This window comes from Dermacentor albipictus, chromosome 1 (genome assembly GCF_038994185.2).
Source record: "Dermacentor albipictus isolate Rhodes 1998 colony chromosome 1, USDA_Dalb.pri_finalv2, whole genome shotgun sequence".
In the NCBI taxonomy this organism is placed as follows: domain Eukaryota; kingdom Metazoa; phylum Arthropoda; class Arachnida; order Ixodida; family Ixodidae; genus Dermacentor; species Dermacentor albipictus.
Window position 1 is genome coordinate 393,762,345 of NC_091821.1, and position 21,408 is coordinate 393,783,752.

General features: G+C 41.6%; 2 protein-coding genes and 1 non-coding gene across 5 annotated transcripts in view; all 3 read left to right on the plus strand.

Annotated features, from left to right (window-relative positions):
• The window catches only part of LOC135914650 (histone deacetylase complex subunit SAP130-like), a 612,247-nt gene that overhangs the window by 278,876 nt on the left and 311,963 nt on the right, over window positions 1-21,408 (plus strand). The window lies entirely within an intron of this gene.
• Window positions 1-21,408, plus strand: part of LOC135914611 (nucleolar MIF4G domain-containing protein 1) — a 192,595-nt gene that overhangs the window by 166,554 nt on the left and 4,633 nt on the right. For 2 of the 3 annotated variants that reach the window (XM_065447545.1, XM_070532045.1), the window contains exons 2-11: window positions 4,111-4,254; window positions 5,259-5,403; window positions 7,879-8,842; window positions 10,228-10,298; window positions 10,380-10,508; window positions 14,659-14,783; window positions 16,043-16,136; window positions 16,682-16,781; window positions 17,160-17,287; window positions 19,717-19,827. In XM_065447545.1, the coding sequence (XP_065303617.1) occupies window positions 4,129-4,254; window positions 5,259-5,403; window positions 7,879-8,842; window positions 10,228-10,298; window positions 10,380-10,508; window positions 14,659-14,783; window positions 16,043-16,136; window positions 16,682-16,781; window positions 17,160-17,287; window positions 19,717-19,827 (1,993 nt within the window). In that variant the 5' untranslated portion in view covers window positions 4,111-4,128. Of the gene's footprint in view, window positions 1-3,299; window positions 3,624-4,110; window positions 4,255-5,258; window positions 5,404-7,878; window positions 8,843-10,227; window positions 10,299-10,379; window positions 10,509-14,658; window positions 14,784-16,042; window positions 16,137-16,681; window positions 16,782-17,159; window positions 17,288-19,716; window positions 19,828-21,408 lie in introns of those variants that run through there. The other variant, XM_065447538.1, reaches the window with a different exon arrangement.
• Window positions 2,855-2,936, plus strand: TRNAS-GCU (transfer RNA serine (anticodon GCU)). Its single transcript has one exon. It is a non-coding gene; the product is annotated as a tRNA-Ser (tRNA).

The window sequence follows — 21,408 nt, forward strand, 5'->3', positions numbered from 1 at the left end:
GCCGCGGTAACAGGTTTTTTGCTTCTACTGCCGAAGATTATCAGGTTATTCTGCCCAGTCTGCCATCCGGACGCATCGTCGCGAACACCGCTTTCATGCACGGCGACCCAAGAGCTCGGCCCTACCGTGTCGAAGACTACCGGGACACTTTGGCCAATCTAGGTGCGCTCCCCGACGTTTTGGCGTTGGGGGCGTATCAGATGAACCACGTGTGGGCTGTAACAATGACGAGTGCTGACGCCGCTCAGAAATTGCTCACCGCTGTCAACGTGAAGGTAAAAGATCGCCCATGTTTGCTCATCGATCCAAACAACCGAGAGGTTCGCTTAAAGCTACACTGGTTGCTGCACGGCGTGACCGACGAAGACATTCGTGTGGCCCTGACACCCTACGGGAAAGTGCTGGAGGTGACGCGGGAGAAGTGGCGTGTGCAAGGCGTCACTGAAAAGGGCTCGACGACTCGCTCAGTTGGACTGCAATTGCATGGCGACGTCAAAGTCGACGACATTCCCCACCAGCTCAAGATAGCCGGAGAGCTGACTCTCGTCGTTGTTCCAGGCCGCGCTCCGCTCTGTCTGCGCTGCAAGAGCACCGGGCACATACGTCGGGACTGCAAAGTACCTCGCTGCAGTCGTTGTCGCCGTTTCGGCCATGAGGACGCGGATTGCCCAAAGACGTACGCCAGCGTGACCGGACCAGTCCAGGCAAACGATGCATTGGACCACCTTATGGATGAGGCAGACTCCGAGGAAACAGCAGGAGTGTGCCAAAACCCGACTACTCAAGAGGGTACCCCGAACACTCCACAGGACGCCCTCCTTGAAGCTCCAGGGAAACCCGAAGCCGGGCTTCTGTATGAAGCCGTGGAGGACCGGAGTAGGAAAGCTGCTCCAAGTAGTACCGGCCACACTTTTTCCAGCGGAGCTGTAGAGTCTACTCCCGAGGCAGTGCCGATGACAGGCATCGATAGAGACAGTGCCAGTGCGACCGCAAAGCGGCCCCACGAAGCAGGCGAAAAGGAGAAGGGGCCCAGCGCCCTCGCAACGGATGAGCCGCCTGCGAAAACGACTCCCGTGCGGCGTCTTTCCCATCGGCTTCGGCCGAACACTTCGACGGAGCGCAAGACGGCGGAAACGCCGCCTTTGCCTCCCTGAGGTCTGCACCGTGTCAAGGCACCCAGGAAAAAAGCGCAGTAGTGAGGTGAGCGTCATGCCCCCGGGTTCTCACCGCCTCGCAATGATGTCTATGGATAGGTCATTTCGTGCGGCCACTTTAAACGTACGTGGGCTTGCCTCAAGGAGGAAGCAAAGTCAACTCTATAGACTAGTTACCGAACATGACCTGGACATTCTAGCACTACAGGAGACAAAAGTTGAGGGTGACGACGAAACCGGGGGCATGGTGCGTCAATTCTTAGCTCGATACTGTGTTATAGTGAGCCATGCTGTGGGAACTTCTTCCGGGTGCGCTTTGTTCATCCGACATAGCCTTGGAGCAAAAGTAGAAGCTGTGACGTCATGCCCGTCAGGTCGGCTTATTGTCTGCGATTTTTTATTATCGTCATTGGAATGGCGTGTTATTTGTTTGTACGCGCCGACTGTCGCTGAGGAAAGACGCAGATTTTTCGATCAGCTAAAACAGTATACCCAGTGTAATAGGCTCCTCATTATTGCCGGTGATTTTAACTGTGTTCTTTCAGCCCGTGATAAAACTAGCGCCCGACCGTACAAGGATGCAAGCACCATTGCCCTAAGCGATATGATAAGGGACGATGGTTTGGAAGACGTGGCTGAGTGTCTCGGTGGTGGGAGGGCTACGCAGTACACCCACTTTCAGGCAGCCAGCCACGCCCGTCTTGACAGAGTGTATGTGAGTCTTGATTTGATACCCCTTTGTAAGGAGTACCACGTGAGCGCACTTTCATTCAGTGATCACTGTTTGGTCAGCTTTTTAGTAGCAAGCACGAAAGAAAAGAAAAAGGGCTTCGAGTGGCAATTATGGAAATTTAATTCGAAATTACTAAGCGACGAAATGTTTACAGCGGATGTAACGAAGCAAGTTGAAGAAATGAATGCTGTTGTTAACACGACATCTGGTGAAAAATGGGAGAATTTCAAGCAGGTGGTTAAAATCAAGGCTTTAGAGCGTGCGAGCGCTATATGCAGAGAAAAGGGAGCAGAAGAAAAACAGATGCGCAGGAATTTGGAAAAATTGATCAGTGAGGAATGTAGGATGCCCGGCATGTTCATGGACGATATTCGCGGACTGAAACATAAAATAGAACAGTTCGATATCGAGAGATACCGCGGTGCTGTGGTGCGGGCAAGGGCTGAAAGGCTGATAATGGGAGAAGTACCGTCGAAAAGAGCGTTAGGCTCAGAAAAGTGGCATGCGCGCCGCAATCAGATAGCGGAAATCGAATATTGCGGAAAAGTTAGCGGCGCAGCAGAAGATATCGAGCGTGCTTTTTTAGAGCACTATAGTGGTGTATTCACTTACTGCGCAGTCGACATTGATCGTTTTAAAAAGGACTTTTTGTCGTTGATGTCAAGGCTAGATGAAAGTACGAAAGAAACATTGGAGGAACCAATTTCGGAAGAGGAAGTGAAAAGTGCTATTGAAAGTATGCATCCGGGGAAGTCCCCTGGCCCTGATGGTCTAACCTCAGCCTTTTATAAATATTTCAAAGGTGCGATCTCACCAGCCTTAGCGGATGTTTATAACGAAGCATTCCAGCTCGTGTGGGCGTGTTGTGTTTGAAATTAGCGCTCCATGAAGCGTGTTCACAGATTTTGCCAGCGCCCGATTTTGGCAATATTGTTTTGATCAGTTATTAAAGCGCGCGGAACCAGTGGACGAGGTGGCCGAGTGGTTAAGGCGTTGGACTGCTAATCCAATGGGCTCTGCCCGCGTGGGTTCGAATCCCATCCTCGTCGAAAAGTGGTGCAAAATTTTTTCCCGTCTTTTCTTTTTTAAGGTAGGGGAATGTGAGGGGTGCTGGTCGCTTTTTACTTTTTCGAAGATATTGGGTTGAGTTGCTTTTTCCTTTGTGCGCGATTGATTGACGCTGTTACTTCGTAACTGCAAAACCGATCACCAACATTTCGTACATTTCGCATTTTTCTTACGTGATGCCAAAAAAAAAACTGTGAAAATTACGTATGACAAGCAGAGTTGGTTCGAACTGCCACCATAGAATAACTGCCACTACGGTGTTCAGTTATGGTTCAGTTCGACTTTGGCGGTGGCCAGCAAAGCGAAACTGTGTGGTGTCCCCGGCTGTAGCCAATAGATGGCAGCACAGCGCACGCCGCGGGCCAGTATGGCTGCGCCCAGCTAAGCGTGCGGCATGTGTGCGTGTTTAGATGCTTCCAGCCAAAGTGATATGATGGCATCGTGTCATTTTTACTTTGCTCTGTGATTCTGTCGAGTGCGTGAAGTATTCGCTAGTGACTCACAAAAGAGACATGAAACGCAGTCGCAAAGTGAGAGGTGAGACGCGCGCTAGCGCGCTGCCACCGATGCACGGTGTTGACGTTTCTGGACTGTCGAGAAAGAAACGACGCAAACTGGAGAGATCTGAGAAGAAAGTTCGACGACATGCATTTCACATGAAGAATAAGGTTCGAGCGCGCGATCTTTTTCACCTCACAATTGCATGTGCCTGCGTTGTAGAAATGTGAACGCAACCGAAATGCCCGAGGTAACTGTATTGAATGTTACGCTGTATAAGGCACTTTGGTTCTCTTCCTGTCTGTACGTGCATGAATGCTTTCTTTTTCATAGCTAGCCTATCAGTTCGCATGACTAAAATATAGCTGCGCCTGCAGGCTTCCTGCAGGCCACCAAACACTCAGCATTGCAAAGCTCGAGGTGTAGTCATATATTTGAAGTCAGGAGCTGGAAACATTAAGCATCGTGAATAAGACGAAACCGTGCAAGAGAGCTGAAACAAGAGTTAAGTCCCCATGCTCTCTACAGAACGGATAAATCTACACTGAAGCAAATGATGCAGGAACCTGAACAAAATATTTAACTTTTCACTCTGTCTCTCTTTCCTCTGTCTCTATGAGCGGTGTCCTACTAAATGTTATGCGCTTGCATTTATAGGGGATCATTCAAAAAGAGATGGAGAGGATATGCCACAAGCTCAACATCACCCAGAAACCAAGTGAAGAAAAGACTGTTGTTAAAGACCGCCATACTAAACAGACTCAACAGGAGGAGCCTGCGTTGAAGAAGCCAACCAAGCGTGTACATTTTCATTCCTCTACTCTTAACAATTATTGCCTAATATCTCTTTAAAGAATTGTCAGTGTTTGTTCTACTTACAGTAGCGCCAAGTCTCATTTAAGTTTATCATACATTCTACTTTCCTCTTGTCTCTTTGCACTTGTCGAGTGCAATGTCTTGGAACATCTGGAGGCACCATAGATTCTTGTTTGAGTTATTCACTGTTGAATAATAATGGACATACAATGAAAACGATTTTGCACAAAGTACAAGAGTGAATGACTGGCTACCACCAGATTATGTAGTGCCGAGCAGAGGTGTGCTCTTTATACACACATATCCAGGATCTCGGGCACAATTGCGTGGCCGGGTCAGTGGCACCATATAGTATTAACATCTGTTAACATGTACAGCGTGCTGAATGTCAAACTTTGACACATTTTTACAGCTCATGCCATTTTAATGTACTATGATTTGTTTTTCCACTCCAATGCTCTGCCCCAGAAAGTGAGAATGGCTTAGTTAACTGAACATCTTGTTCGCATTAAACAGCTTCAAAATTCATTGAAGGTATAGTGACCAGCTGAAGTTTTGCATTAGTTTGAATCAGTTTGGGCTGATGTGACCATCAGCTGTAGCAGTGCCAGTGAAGACGATGGCTGTGTTAGCTTAGCACATTCTGTAGCTCAAGATTATAACGCACTAGCGTGCCCAGCCTGATTGGCTGCATGGATGTTTTGCTCTTGAGACCATCAGCAACACCATGGCTGGTTCGTTCCTGTAAACTGTGGTTGTGTTGGCTGCAATTTCCGGCTTCCAGCCTCCAGAAGCTTAAATTAGCAGGAGCAAACTGTTCTGATAATATGCATCATTTATGTTGCTGTGTCTTAGAGAGAGATTATTCAATACATGCTGGATATGTTTGACTGGCCATACACTAACCTTAACTGTTTCCAGTCATCTGTAAATGCTGCATTTCTGCCTGTTTCTGAATGCTGACATCAATTTCTTTTTTCATTCTGAAGGAGCGAGAAGCAGTTCGCAAAAAGAACTTTCTTGAGGACAACAAGCAAGAAGACAAAGTTATAAAACAGATGGAGAAGAAGTTGTTTCTCAGCAAGCGAAAAAACAAGAATATGCCCAAGTCATTCATAGATGAAGGCCTGGACTGTATCCTTCTTGCACGCATGCTTTTAGAGTTCCTTTGGTGGTGAACATACAGTCAGCATCAAGAGTTTATGGAGCACGGGTACTAAATTGAATCTGTATTCCCACTTGGCATTTGCCTTCAGCCACCAAAACAGTGCAATGCTGTGTTGGTCAGATGTGCTAGTCCAGGCTGCAGTTGAAAGTTCCAGTCTGCGTGCCTGGGCTGTGGAAATATTTAGCATCTCCTGAAATCTTGAGTCCTGTTAACTTTTGGCGTCGGCAGTGCCTGCCGTGATGACACAGCAACTGTGGCAGTGTGCTGCTCAACACAAGGTCATGGCTCTGATTCTCAGCCATGACAGCTACACTGCAATAGGGGTTTAACCAGTTGCCAGCACAAGTGACATAAGAGTACTGAGTGAATGAGCATCATAAATATTTAGCTGGATGGCATCTTAGATGCCACCATACTTCTCAATGCTGGAGTACAAATTCAGCATGCATGTTGCTGCACTCCAGTAAACTGCACATCAAAAGACACTGTCTTAATATGTTAACACTAATAAGTATCCATGTAATGATAGTTCAGGGCACACTTATGAACTCTAGATTGAACTCTAGAACCCTCCAGTACAATGCTCTTTGCAGACACCTTTGTTGTCTAGTTGCAAAAAAGAAAAGGATCCAGTCTTACCTAATAAATTCAGCCATTGACAGGCAAAGTAGCACTTCACAAAAGTCCAGTAAAACAGGGCACCTAACTTGCCACTGATTATGTAGTGCTGCTGATCAGGTTTTACAATCATTTTTTACATAAAATACACATAAAATCATGTATGCAGGCACTGCATGCATCAAGGAGGGTTCTACTGTTTGGTCATCATTCAGTGTTTGGTACTGTTTCCTTGTCAAATTCATTATCCAAAATGTGGGACGGGAAGTTCCTGGAACCTTGGAAGTCCACATGGTGGTCTGCCAAGGTCTATAGCCTAAAAGTTCGTTCATCATTTAGTTTGGTGTTGAAAATTGCACTGCATGCTTAGGTTAGGTGCTGCCTTAAAGGGGCCTTGCCACACTTTTTTAAGACCACCATTTTTACTCTTTACTTATTCTTAGCATGTCAATGAAGTAAGATCAAAATGAATTGTGGTAATTAATGCACACAAACCCAAGTTATTGTTGGCAGAAACTTCATTATACAAACAAAATTAGACTTGCCCTTGACTTAAATCTTCATTGCTCTAGATGCCACGTTTCACTGTCCCATCACATAGAACTGTGACACTGATGTCACATAGCAAAAGTTGCCGCCCCATGGTTGTCAAGCTTGCTCAAGTTATTGATGGCATCGCTATGGTCTTCGAGATCAGGTAGCATATCATCTGAGATCAGAGGACATTACATCACTTCTGAGGTTACAACAGCTTTCCTCAACACGGATTTATGCAAGTTATGTGCTGAGCTTGTCAATGGTGCTGTTTTCTTGGCTACAGCACCTTGCGCGTGGCTGTATGATATTGACACGTGTACTTATCTTTATCGGGCGACCACGTTTGGCCGCCTAACAAATGTTATCGTGCAACGCAGGACGCGCCTGCATGTAAAAGAAGTTTCTGGAATGTTATCGATGGTTCCCTCCACTGTCTTTCACCGCAACTTGTGTAATCTGATTGCATATATGCGCGACGCGAATAGTGTAGAACTTTGTGGAAGGCACGCGGGTCCCATCGGTTAATCTGGAACATTCTACGACTGATCTATAAAAGCCGACGCGCTTGACCGGCTGATGAGATTTCCGACGATCGCCGACCGTGTTCGCCGCTATCGTTGTGCTATAAGTGTAGCCTGTTTTGTGGGCACAGGTTCGCCCAATAAAAGCTAGTTTTGTATTCCACCGTACTGCTTCTTTCTTCACCATCACTACCACGTGACAATATTTAGGAGATAATTAATATGGCTTTAAAACGTAATGGCATAGTTTTTTTCCTACTACTCGCAGTATTATGTGAGCATAAGTAGCACACTGTGTTTTTAACCATTTATCCATTTTGCCACAGATCAACGTCATGTCTGCTGCATAAAATGCACATTATTGTTGCATAGTAGTGGTGCTATTGGTGCCACTTAACAAGCCTTCTCTAGAGTGTTGCAGGGCTTCTTTAATTAGTGCTGACATATTAAGACAGTGTCTTTTTATCTGCAATTTACTGGAGTGCAGTGACATGCATGCTGAATTTTTGCTTCAGCATTGAAAAATATGTTGGCATCCAGGATGCTATACAGCTAAATATTTGTAATATTCATCTACTCAGTATTATTTTGTTACTTGTACTTCCACTGTCAGTATGGCATCAATGGAACTGAAGTAGTTTAGAGTAGATTTAACTTAAATATTGCTGTAATGTGATTTTTGCCTTTTGCATGTTGGCATAATAGCTCGAAATGCAGTGGACTACGCAATGTTAAAGAGGAAATCCTTCACTAACGAGTGTACAGACCTCCTAGAAGTCGTGGACAAGAAGTACCAGAACAGTCATCAGGACAGTGACGATGATGATGCCAATGTGTATGTGAATCCTGCTAAAAGAAAAAGAAAGTTAGAGGAGAGCAAATCTTTAAGTGCCGGGAAGAAACAGAGGACTAATTCAGGCAGCAGTATCTCTGACAGTGAAGGAAGTGAAAATGAATTTAGTGATGATGACGATGATGAACCTTCAAACGCAGCTCCAATTGCAAAATCACTGTCCCGCTCCAAACATCGAAATAGTGAGGACAGTGATGAAAGCAGTGATGACGACAGCGTCGATGAGGAAAACAGTGATGGGCATGGCAGTGAAGATGTAGAAGACGAAGAGTTTGACGAAGATGATGTCAGTGATGAAGAAGGTAGTGGTTACAGTGGTGTTGAAAACAACAGTGATGATGAACTAAGCTCACAGGATCAATCATCTAGTGCTGATAGGAATGCTTCCAGTGCAATTTCTAGTCCACAGCGTCGAAGAGGCAAGGGAGACACACTGAATGAAAATCTAAAGCTGACGTCAGCCAAAGTCAAAGAGAGCAAACTTGCTGGCCACACAAAGGATGTTAAAATGGCAGACACAACAAAACGTAGCAAGGCCATTGATGAAAGGAAAGGCTCGAAGAATACTCTGGAAGAGGAGGACACAGATGAAATTTCTTTTGATGATGAAAGTGGAAACTCGGGTGAAGAGGAAGACGAACCAGTTGCATCAGGAACACTCAGTGATAGGCAAGCATTGACAACAGCCAAACAAGGCACGGCCTCTTCAGATGGTATGTGGGAAGATATATATGGACGGTTGCGTGACAAAGCCGGCAATGTGGTGTCACAGAAATATGTCCCTCCTGCCAAGAGACTCCAAGGCATCAGTCTGAGCTCAGAGAAGAAAGAGGAGCTTGCCAGACTTAAGAAGCAAGTGAAAGGCCTACTGAACAGGTATGTGGACTAAGTGTGAACTGTAGCAATGTGGAGTGAAGCTAAGGCGTAAATGATAACATCTGAGCAGATGCTTTTGTGTTGTAGGACTCTATAGAATTGTATGTTCTGGAATCATATGTTACAACAGATGAACATGTGTGTCATATTGAATGTAGATACAGAATACTCCTTTCAATGGTGTTTTGCTGATAAAACGAAAATAGATTGAACAATCTTGAGAAGGTTTAGGCTGCTGCAGTTAACATTATGCTGAGTTGCAGCAGCACAGGTTAGTGAATATGTGAGGTTTGTACAATAAAGACTGAGACTCCAAAATCTTTAGTTCTGAAAATTATTCATCGGAACTTTTATCCCTTTCTATATGATCCCCTGTAAGTGAAATGCACCCATCTTGCCGTTTCTACCATGCTTCAGATAACGTGAGTCAAGCCATCTTTTTGCACCTACTTCAATATCACCTCCAATGCCTTAGCTATATTTCGTTTTGTATCAAAGAAATGTTTCTTTTACTGTGAGGTACATAAAGAAGTCCAAGAGTGCCACATCTGTACTGTAAAACTGGTAAGTGAATGGTTGCTATGCTTTGGGGAGTAGTAAAAAAGTGATATTGCTTTGATGTGGAACATCACGTGGAGACAGACGTAAATATGAATTGGGGGCAATTTTTAAGTAGATGTCAAAAGATGGCTTGACTCATGTCACCTAGGCATGGTAAGAACGGTGGGACACGTGCGTTTAACTTATTGTGGAGCATGTATATAGGGTTAAAAGTGTCGAATAGAAATTTTCAGAAGTCAAGATTTGAGAACACCAGTCTCGGTCTTTGTTGAACGACCCTCGTACATGTTTTGAACAGCACATTCTTTCAAAAATGTGTGTGCATTTTTGGGAGTATCTCAGCTCTGTCGAGAGCTAACTGGTCAAACACCAGACCTTATTCCAGGTCTTGCTGATGTGAAGTTGGGATAGGACTTGGGACTCTCCAATAAATTTTATAACAATACTGCAAAGTCTAGGCTTGCTGGCAACCCTGTGTGTAGTAATTATGTAATAAAGTATAAATATATATACAGCTAGTGTGATGTTTGGATTCTACCTAAAATAAGTAAAATGTAAAAGGTGCCAAACTGTTGCTTTTTTTTTTTTTTCACAAAATGGCAGATGCATTCATAATATGTAGTAAGTTGGCTTCTCTCTTAATGTGGGCTTTCACTGGTGTACAGCTTTTTTTTTTCTTTTTTAAATAGATTTGCAGCCATTACATGGTCTCAAATGTAAGCTCTATTAAATCAGTGACAAGTAAGGGATAGGACAGCAACACTGAAAAGAATAATTGATTGATGAAAACCAAGGTAGCTGAATTTCATTTTGTGTTTTTCTAGGCTCAGCGAAGCCACAGTACAGCCTATAGGAATGGAGATGGAGAACCTGTATAAAAAGCACAGCAACAATGGTATGATTTCTTTTTATCAGTACGGTTCTTGACTTCTTCTTTGACTGCAATGACAGTGTGACGTCTTACTTCTCATTTCAGATGTGAACTCCACCTTGAACGTGTGTCTGTCTGAGTCAATTATTGCACCTTTCTTGACTCCTGAGCGTCTCGTAATGGAGCATGCGATGCTTGTCGCATACATGCATTGCAACGTCGGAACCGAAGTAGGTTAGTGGGCATTCAGATTGCATTGTGCTAAAATGATGCAGAAAGACTAACACACAATAAGGCACAGACAAGCATGTACATAACTGTACCTTTTCCACATTGTACCATCCACTGCCATAATTGTGAGTGGCCATGGCTTAAACATGGTTGTTGAGCAACCTGGAATTTTCAAGAAATCTTATGCAGCTGAAAAAGGAAAAATATGGAATTGTCAAGGGGAAAATAGACACGGTCAGAAAAAGCAACGATGTTAAATAAGCAATTCACAAAATTCTGTGTATCAGTTTCCCTTCAAAGCTCCAATTAAAGAAAACAAGAACCCTTCCCAAGCATGTCTTTTTCCACGAAGTGCTTGTACTATTCTAGAATTTTGCCATTACTAAAGGTCTACAGAGAGTACCTAAGGGTTTTATCACTTTTCCAATCTGGGAAATTTTACTCAGCTAGTTGCAAATACATTAGCTCAAAAGTAAAGGAATTCATAAAGATTCATTTGCTAGACACCCTGCAAACTCTTTAGGCTACTTTACTATTGTCTAATGCCTAAAATGGCTTGGTGCCCATCTTGGCTGCAGGACTGGCTTGGTTTAGTCTTCACTGGTAGACACCCACCAGTATACAAGACGGGTACAAGCATCCCTTTGTCCGGGTGTCCAGCGTTCCGAGGGTGTGTTGCTTCGGAAGGTATCACACAGACCGCTATGCCTCATGTGCGAGAATGAAAACAAACAAAGCAATACACACCTCTCTCAGCAGCTATGGATCCAGAAGTACAGCTTCTAATTTTACTTCCTCTTACCTGCTAGGTAGACATGCTAGAGGTGCGTAAATTATGTTGCTGCAACACACTATCAAGAAAAGATGAACATTCCACCCTGTACATAAACACACAAGAAAGTATGGTATGGGACAGCCACCACTTGTAGCACAGTTATTGGAGCACTGCGACATATCACACGGACAATGTGGGTTTGAATCTCATTTGTGAATTTTAGTCTTTTCTTCCACTTTCATTCCCTTACACTCTGTCAAAAATGTGAATGGAAATGCAAGCTTAGTTATTTCCACTTAATTAATGGACCATTTCACCATAAAAAAGGAAAGAGAAGGTTCATTAATCCTGTGATTTTCTTGGCCTAATGTTTACTTTATACATTAGTGCATTGACTAAATTCATGTTCCTAAATAACCTTATCTTTTCTCTCTTTTCTTGCATCATTGTCTTTCCGCACTGCTTCAGTATAATTTCCCACCAACAGGTAGTAGTGTTTATTCATTTTTATTTTATTTTATGTTGGGGGAGGGGAGGTGTCATCCACGCTTTCTGCCACTCCAACTGCAATGAATCTGGTTTCTCAATCCGCAACTACTCGAAATTCTTAGTGTTGTGCTTCCTTCTTATTCCTAATTAAGTGGCCTCTTGTAACAAGTATTTTATATCATGATTTTGGTTCTGATCAGTGTTGTTTTAACATGTATATGCTACAAGCGCCACAGAAGGGTTCCGCAGCTCGCTTTACCTTTCTCACTTTCTTTCTGGCTGTGTGACTTTCTAGGCCACCTCCATTAAAATATATATATATCTATCTTTTTTTTTTAGACTGACGAATTGTCATAGCAAGCCTGGCACATTTCAGCAAACTGAAGGGCATAGTGTAATTCTAAGTATGGTTGAGACAGCGACACATGCATTCTGAATGTGCTCCACTGCATGTTTAGTACTTGCTGGCAGTGCCGGAAAGAAAATGGTAAAATCATTCTTAGTGTTGGTACAAGGGGTGCTACAAAAGAAATGTATTTTATTTCTTTACAAGCTGCAACAAATACTTGCAACATTAGAATACCTTGTCATGGTGTAGTATATTGACATCTGCAACTGATTATTTTTTGACATCTTCAGCATTGGCTATGCATTTTTCATGGCAGTAAGCAAGATCTTGCCATGTCAGCGAAAGTGTGTACCATTGGCGTTGTCCACTGCTTCACAGCATGCTTAATCCTTAAAGGTAAAGTGCTGTGCCCTAGTACAGTAAAATGTTGGTAAAGCAAAAGTACTTAAATCGAGCAACAGCCTCTAAATTGGTTGGTTTTGCATTTAGGTAATAAAAAAAAAAAAACTTTTGGTAAATGGAAACGAAATTTTCGCAACTCTCTGTAAGCTGTACAGAAGCAAGCTCTCAAGGATTTTTTCAGAAAGAGGCAGGACCTGAAATATACTTTTGCAACACCTGTCTTTTGATTTAGAAAGCCGTCCTAAAGACTGAAGTAGGCAAAAATTTGATATTTTTAATGCATAGCAACACCACTTGCCCTGCAGATGACTAAATAAAGGACAGCCGACATTTCAGAAGCTTTACAGCACATTGTGAGATAATTTGGACTCCCCCATCATGAACGTGTATTATTTGGCCACAGAGCTATGTTTTTGTTGTGATACATTGCTGGTGCCTCTTCAACTAGCAAAGCCTAGTAAATCCTGTAGCCGTCGACCATGCACAAACCACGTGACAAACTAGCCGCTACACGCATTTCTTTATGCTTACGAGGAAGCATTAGTTAAGGAGCTTCTATCTAAGTACATGCAAGACGAGAATTCGTTTTTGTCAGCAACCATTGCACCAAATTTGATGAGGTTTGTTCTATTTAAAAGAAAAACTTAAAATCTAGTGACTGTTGGTTTTGAATTTTTTATTTACGTTGTCAGTATGAAAAATTGGCAAAGATTGCAAGTTTTCAGAAAAAGAAACTATCAAGGTTATAACTCTGTAACTCAGCAATATTGAATGATGTCACAATTCTGTGAATTTCATCTAATTGTACATCTAAAGTGGACAAAATTGATATCTTACATATGAATCTCAAAAAAAATTAGTAATATGGAAATACAGCTTTTTCAGAACCTGTGTACACAATGTAATGAATTCACGTGAGATATAAATTGACACATTGAATTTGTCCGCTTTGAATGCTCTAACGGATTCTGTCTACAGACCCGCAACATCTCTTCTTGATGCAGAAATGTTAATTTGTAATCTTTGGGCTTCTATATTTTTCGAACTTTCGAATTTTTGAAAATTCTATTAACAATATTGATGCCCTAAATAGAAATTCTGCTTCCAAGAGTCACTAGAATTTACATTTCTCTCTCAAATGCAACAAATTTAGTTAAAATCGGTCCAAGGTTTATCTCAGAAAGGCATTTCTGCACTTTACATGTATTTGAATAGGCCGTTTCGGAGTTGGGTCCGAGCTAAAGCTTCCCTTTAATATACCTAACAGGGTTAAGAGGGTGTATGACATATAGTGCTGCATCTCGACACTTTCTCAGTAAGTGTAACACCTTTAGTAAACATAACTCCTGTTAATCAGATAATATTTATCCAGTCCCTTGAGCTTTCGTTTAACAAAACTCTGCTGTATACTCACCTGGCCACCAATGTGCACCCCTGGCCGCGGCCAAGATAATTTATGAATTTTAAATTAATACTTATAGTAAGTTTTGTTTATGTATGACGAATGATGCAGCAAAGATTATCAACTGTCGGTGTTGCTCATGTCTCTCATTTTCCAATATGGCGGACCTGGCGCAAAGAGTCCTTTCATTTTTTGGAAGTGCAGAAATTTAAGAAGTGCTTATAAACCCTGATTCAGAGGACTTTGATGTTGATTACAAGGAGTGTTCAATGGACAAAAAGGCCATGTTGCCCTAAGAACATGAATTATCCTAACCAAAATTCTTAATGAGCATAATTTGTCATACTTGTTCTAATTTTCAGATTTAAAAATTTGTGAAGTGTTTGAACCTATTACCAATAATTAGCATTTGAGTTTAAAGCCTGCTAATGTGTCACACAGACAAAATACACTTTGGAAAGTACACCCATACCCGCAGGGTTAAGAACATCGATAAAAGAAATGTTTTTGCCTGCATGGTCCATCTTTCATTGCTCCACAGAGATAGTCAAAATGTGCCAAGTATCCCACTTCATAGAATTCCATAAGCCTGAGTTTATGCAAAGTAGAAGTTCCTCCGTTCCTTTTACAGCATTATACTTATTATGGTACCTTTAAGGATATTAAATACCTAAATGTGTGCACAGTGTATGCATTGCCAGTGCAATGTAAATGGACTTGCTTTTTTTTTAACTAGGTGCACAGATACTCCAAGACATGACTGAAAAGTTCAATGAGCTGTATGAGCAGCAGCAAGGTTGCAGCACAGGGAAAGAAGTTGACAACTGTGCTTTGTTTATATCATATCTCTTTGTGTTTAAGGTAAGTTTGCCTCTTTCTTCACCCTCCCCTCTCCCCCCCCCCATATGACAGGCAGTCTACTGTTCAACTATCTTCTTTATTTCTTTGTTGTCATTTTGCCAGTTCATTTCAAACATCAGAAGTAAGCCAGTGCCTTTTTTTCAACATATTCTCAACATTGACTGCATTAGTTTGTTAACCAAAGTTGCCTAGCATATTCAGCAGGAATAGCAATAATGGAAATGATCAACTACTATTGCTAGAAGTAGATCATAAGGCTAGTGGTCATGTTGCTTTCTTTTGTTCTTCTTTCTAGGTACAAAATATTCTGTTCAATTTCAATTTCACTTCATCTGCGCATGCGTCAAGTGATAAAAAGTGGTCTCTTAATGATAAAACCAGATTAGTGTTGAAGATACGTAAACTCTTTGTCAGTTAGGACAATGGAAAAAGCACCGACCTAGGTATCACCTTTACGCATCGTCACAAATGCTTCATATATCTTCCGTGCTGTTTGGTCCCTATACCGGAGCAAAACCCATGTCTCTTCAAAGACCGGATAGCAGCCACACTTTGCACAGTGCATGGCCAGATTACTCTCACTTTTAGTCTTCACGTTATTAGTGTGCTCGTGCAGATGATCGTTGAGGCAGCAGCCCGATTATCCTTTGTATGATAAGCCGCACGACACTGGGATCTCATACACGGCCTCCCTCTGGCATGGCATAATAAAGCTGGTGGTGTGTCTCTTGACACAGCACTTGTTGGCGCAATTTCTAGTATTCCTAGGATTCCTAATTGTTATTGGTTTGTCGGTTACTCACATAAAAAGTTATGAAAGTACATTATGTTTAGTAGAGTACTGTACTGGATGTCGTAGTGTTGTCGCATACGTAATGCAGTATTGTGAGAGAGTGTATGTTGTCTATACTTGTGAAATTGGAAGAATAGATGAAATCATCTGCATGCTTCTAAACAGCCAATTTTATGGAATGTTGATGATTTTTACTTGAAGTAACATACAAGGTATGCAGCCACAACTGAAATCTTCATTAGTGTACATCTTTTTAATATGTTGCATGTATTCTGATTGTGACTAATGCTTTGAATATTGCATTGTCATGTTTTGTCACAAGAGTTGAGAAAAAATTTAATACCTTGTTTGCAAACAGTCTGAAAATTTGGTTTTCCAATAATTTGATTAGTATTGCTTTGATACTTAAAAAAAGCTCCTGGCGCTTTTTTTATTTATTTATTTATCTAATGTGTCTTCTTTCCAGGTTGTTCATTCAAGAATTATTTACGACATCATAAGAAAATTGGCCGAGACTTTCAGTGAAAAAGACGTGGAGATCATTCTTCTGATTCTGCGTTGTTAGTACCTCTAATGTTTCGCATGCTTTGAAGACATAGTATTATTCTGCTGTTAATTATGTTAATGAGCAGATAACCAATGGTTTGTTAAAGTAACAAAATGGGTGCGAAGAGGAGGAAAATGCAGTTGAGTATGATGGAGAATTAGCTTGTGTGATAAAAAGCGTGGATTCTTTTGACACACGAGAGGGGCTATTGGAGAATGCTGATCAAGGCCTTGGTCTTGCAGTGGACATAAATTAGACTGATGATAATAATGATAATGGTGAAGCTTCTTTGTTAGAGCATTAATTTGTCAGAACCTGTAATGCAGTTCATCAACATGTGTGCATTTTTATGTGAAAGAAGTAAAACGTTGTCAACTCTAGTCTTGCCTGATTGATTTAAGCATGAAATGCGTACAGGCACCCTCAGCCAAGTTTTCAAGCAATTTTTTGCAATAAGAAAGTCTTATAAGAAAGTCATACTTTCGGATGAAAATGACAGCTTTCTTACTTCTTGCACCATGTTCTTCTGTAATTTGCCATGGGGAATGTCTCTTCTAGCTGTTGGGTTTGCTCTTCGAAAACACGACCCTTTGGCCCTAAAGGAAGTAGTGCTCCTCTTGCAACGCAAGTGTGCCCAAGACACTGCAGGGGCCCAAGAGTAAGCATGAAAGTTTCTTATCTCACTTCAAAATAGCATATACATGTACTGGAGCAAGCTATTCTTAATTATGGTGAAGCTTAAAGCTTTAGAAATGCCACAGACCATGAACGCTACACAGCTGGGAAACAAGCTTTTGTGATTAGCGAAACGAGAATGTACAGTGAGTAAGTAGCACAAAAAAATATCAATAGCTGTGACTTGATGCTCTACTGTTCTTTTTCTTTAGAAGAACTATCTTCCTGCTGTGATTCATTTAGTAATAAGCTTTAGTGCCCACCACCTAGAGACTAGCAGCGGCATTTTGTCCTGGTCACCTTTTCGTCTTGCATGCCATGGTTCATTAAGTGACTGTGTGATTTTTTTTATTGTTTTCAGCTCCAGAAAACGATTCATGATGGACATACTAAACGCTGTGCGAAATAACAACATACAGAAGATCCCTAACTGTGACCCTAGCATGGTGGAGCATGCGTCCAAAGTACTCAGAGGACTATTCCGCAAGGGTACGTAGTAGATCCACATATCACAGCACACACTGTTAAGCTACTGTTTGACTCCCAAAATGAAGCAAGCATGTAGTATAGTTGCAGTTGAATTATTTCAGTCACATTTATAGGCAGCTATTTTACTTAAGTGCGATCCTTTATGGTGTGGCTGATGCCAAACATTTCAATTACCACACCACAGTTGGCTGTCTGCCACTGCTGCAGAAAATTTTCTTATCTAGTTAGCATTGCTGATGCATATGTTTTGTGTTTTATTTAAGGGTGTTCGAATACTGAAATTTCCTAACAAATGGAATATGAATATTTAAGAAAAACAACCTTTAAATGTTGAATAAAATAATTAATCTTTTTTCATGTATGAATATAAAGTGAAATAAAAAGGTTGAATGGAGCCTTTCTAGCAAAAAAAAGGGGGGGGGGGGCAGGGAGAGAATAATATAATACTTATATTTGCATCGTTTGCTGCTTGCGATGCCGCTCACAACTGACTTCTGTTCAAGTGAGGAGCTTGTGAATGAGAAAAACCTGAAAGGTGATAGTATCTGGCCCACTAAAACAACAGTGTAGAAAGCATGTTGAGATTATCCAAATATAATAACTTGTTCTGTCTAAATCAAGAAAAAAAATTTAAGCTGCCTAAAGACGAGGAGTCCTTATTGAATGACAGTAAATTATCGAGCAGAAGTTAGCTGCTCTGGGCGTTCTCTCACCAGCTTGTGCCTGCCAAGGCCCACGGCTCTCTTGTGGCAGAATCATTCCGAACAGTCACCGCTTGCATCTGTCTTCCTCCCTGTAGATTCCATTAAGTATTTTTATCTGTTACATTTGAATAGAAACATATATTCACCAACTTCAAGTAGTGAAATTCCCTAATCAAGTATGAAGCGAATAGCAAGAACTATGATTCGTAATCAAAATTTCGAATATTTGCACACCCCTACTTTATTTTTCTCGTGGCAAATTGTAGTTGCACCACGTTATCCTGTTGCTAGAACTTTTTGTCGATATCGTTTAACATTTGGCCAACATGACTGCCATACGAGACGGTAGCTTATGGATTGTGTCATAGCCAGGGTATTCAACTGGAACTGAACCGAAAACTGGAAAAAGAACACCATTTTAGCTTGAACCGGAACTGAACAGCGTCATCAGGATTTTTTTCACTGCGGAGTGCAACCGAAAGGAAAAATCAATGGTTTTCGGTTTAGGTTGGCCACCTCTTCCTGAGCTTTTCATGCATGCATTGCCTGCTTTTGTGGCTCAACTCTGCTACCTCATTTGCAAATACCCACCATCTTCTCATGCTTTTAAATGTAGCAGCACCGTTAGTACAGTGTTCAGCGTATTGTGTCGGGGATGCAGACTATAGGCATTGCATTAACGCGACCATATTTGCATTGCATCTGAAGCATGTACTCGCCAGACTGTGATGTGTGCAAAGTACCTGAGACAGTGGAGCACACATGTTGCTTGTAGCCGGTATGACTGTGAACAGCAAGCATTGATATCTTCTTCAGCACCAATTAACAACAGGCAATTCAGTGAAAAAGTGTTACTGACTGGGCCGTTGACCGGACATATCCATGTAAGCGAGCCGTCAAGGCTGTAAATGGGCCCTTCGAACATGAACATGTACATAATCGCATCCTATTGCCTGTACTCATGATTGCTCCTCAGTCCCCCATTTTTCTCCTCTTCTCCTTCCCACTAAGCAGATTAGCAGGCTGGAGGATCTCTTTACGTTTCCTCAATACATTCTTCTGTCTCTTTCTCTCTCCGCTAATATAGCTTCATTTCACATAGATTCCAGCATTGTTGCTGGATCTGCATAATTCTTTTGTAACTACGTGTTGCCTGAAGAACAAACAGGAGTTATCTTTCACTGCAGCTTTGTGCAGTTCTCGTACGAAATAAATTTGTTCTGTTTTCCTGTAATTATTGTTCAGTTATGCAAATGAGCGTGAACCAGTTCGAATCAGTCTGACTTTTTTCTTTTCCTCTGGAGTTGCACTGGAACTTAACCATTTTCAGTGAACTGAAACGAAAAAAGTTTCAGTCTGACACTCTGGTCATAGCTCTATGCATCAAAGTGTACCTCATTAGTTCAAACTCTGGTTTAGTAGAATAAATCCTCAGCCCCCGTTGTGATCTTAACAAGATTATGCTGTTTAATATGTTATTATTTAAAAATATTGAAACTTTTTTCACTTTTAAACTCGGAAAAGAACTAGCATTTAGAAGTGCAGCCTGATAGCATGCTATGTGATTGAGAACATTCCAGAGTTTTACAACATTAATAAAAGTGGTCACGAATATTATTTCCTTACATATAAACTCTTCACTGTATTTTTACTATCTTGCTTAAGCTAAACTATTCTCCTGTACACTCCTCGCTTCATCTTCATTTTCTTTCCAATGTGTTGCAGGTTGCTTGTTGCAAGAATTGAACATCTCGCTTGAAGATCTGCTGAAGGCACATGAACGAGGCAAGTGGTGGGTGGTTGGCTCAGCATGGACAGGAAACGAGGTGTCTTCAGGTGAGCCATCAGAGTAATTTCTTCTGGTACATTTTGGCTTTCTGGAATGTAGGTCATAAATACGTAATTGACAGCATTTAATGACCCGAAGCTGCCCTGTTGCGTATGAGAGATACCTTAGTTGAGAGCTCCAGAATTATTTTTACCTAAGGAGTAGCGTGTTCTCATCTAGTTGGTGTCGGTTTATGCTGAAAATTCAGCATGGCTAATAAACGAAGATTTTTAAAAATTCAGTGGCAATTTAGTGGTAAATGCAAGAGAACTGCATTATGTCACACCGCTTCGAAGTCCCAGATCCATGATTTAAACTGCATTCATCACATTGCGCAATGTTGTTCAGGGGCTCATTTGACACACATCCTGCCTCTTTGAGGAGCGAAGTACAACTGACGGTGGTCTGCTTTAGGCCGCCACCACACACATGCACGTGCACACACACGGACACACCCACGTGACCTGCTTCTACATCACATGGCTGGCTTCACACACATACATACACTTTTTTCCACTTTGGCACTCCTAATGCTGAAGCATTAAAACAGGGCACAATGGCATGAGCAACTGTGCACATTTGATTAAAAAGTAAAAGTTATACCATGAAAAGTTAATGAAGAAAGCTTGTGGAAAATAATGCACTGTACAGGCTAGATTCTGAGATCATTGTCCAAATGCACATCTATACTTATCCTTCACCTAAATATAAAAATAATGTGCATGTGCATGCTCAAGTTGTAACCATGTTCACGTACCTGTTCATTTGTCTTAATTTTTTTAAATAAACTGTCGTTTGTAAATCATCACTCGTGTCCTTGTGCCCCCTTGTTCCATCTGTTAGCCAGGCATAACTTCCTATAGAAATTTTGCCACTTGGGGATCTCTAACATGCACCAACATATAAGTACACAATTGTTAGGTCATTTGCCATTTGATTCCCCATCATAACTGCAACTGCCATGGTCCGGAATTGAACCTGCAGTCTCTAAGATTGCGTAGCTGGTGAGCCACAGTGACAGGTATAATCATTAGCACCTGCTATAATGCAGGGTATAAAAGTGTATAAAAGTTATAATTTCTTATCTGTCACATCAAGGGGCCAATTCTAGCAATAATTGAGACATGGCTTCATGAAAATCAGTGGGAAAAGGCGAAAATTACTGTAAATTAAAATAGTAGTTACAATCTATTACCCTGGGCCACTTGCGGTTGGCATGCAATAGCCGAAGGCAGTATTTTAGTATATATAGTGTTACAAGCAGATTTATTTTGTGAGGTGCATCCCTGAAATGTTTGGTATTGTGACCACAGCAGGCTGCATGGATGCTGTGGCTCTTCTGGCTGTTACTGTTTTTTGTACATGTGTTGTTTTTATGTGAGCCGCTAAATGTGTATCATGCTTCAATAATCAAATGCGTTCACTCAGTAGCCCATATTATAAGTCTGTGTCTTTTGAATTCAGCCTATTTTCCTATGTAGCTGAAAATATTTATAAAATAACATGAGCACATTGTGCTGCAGCAAGTTTGAACCAGCTGTTGAATCAGATGATGAATGCAATTTGTTTATATGACTTGTCTCCATACA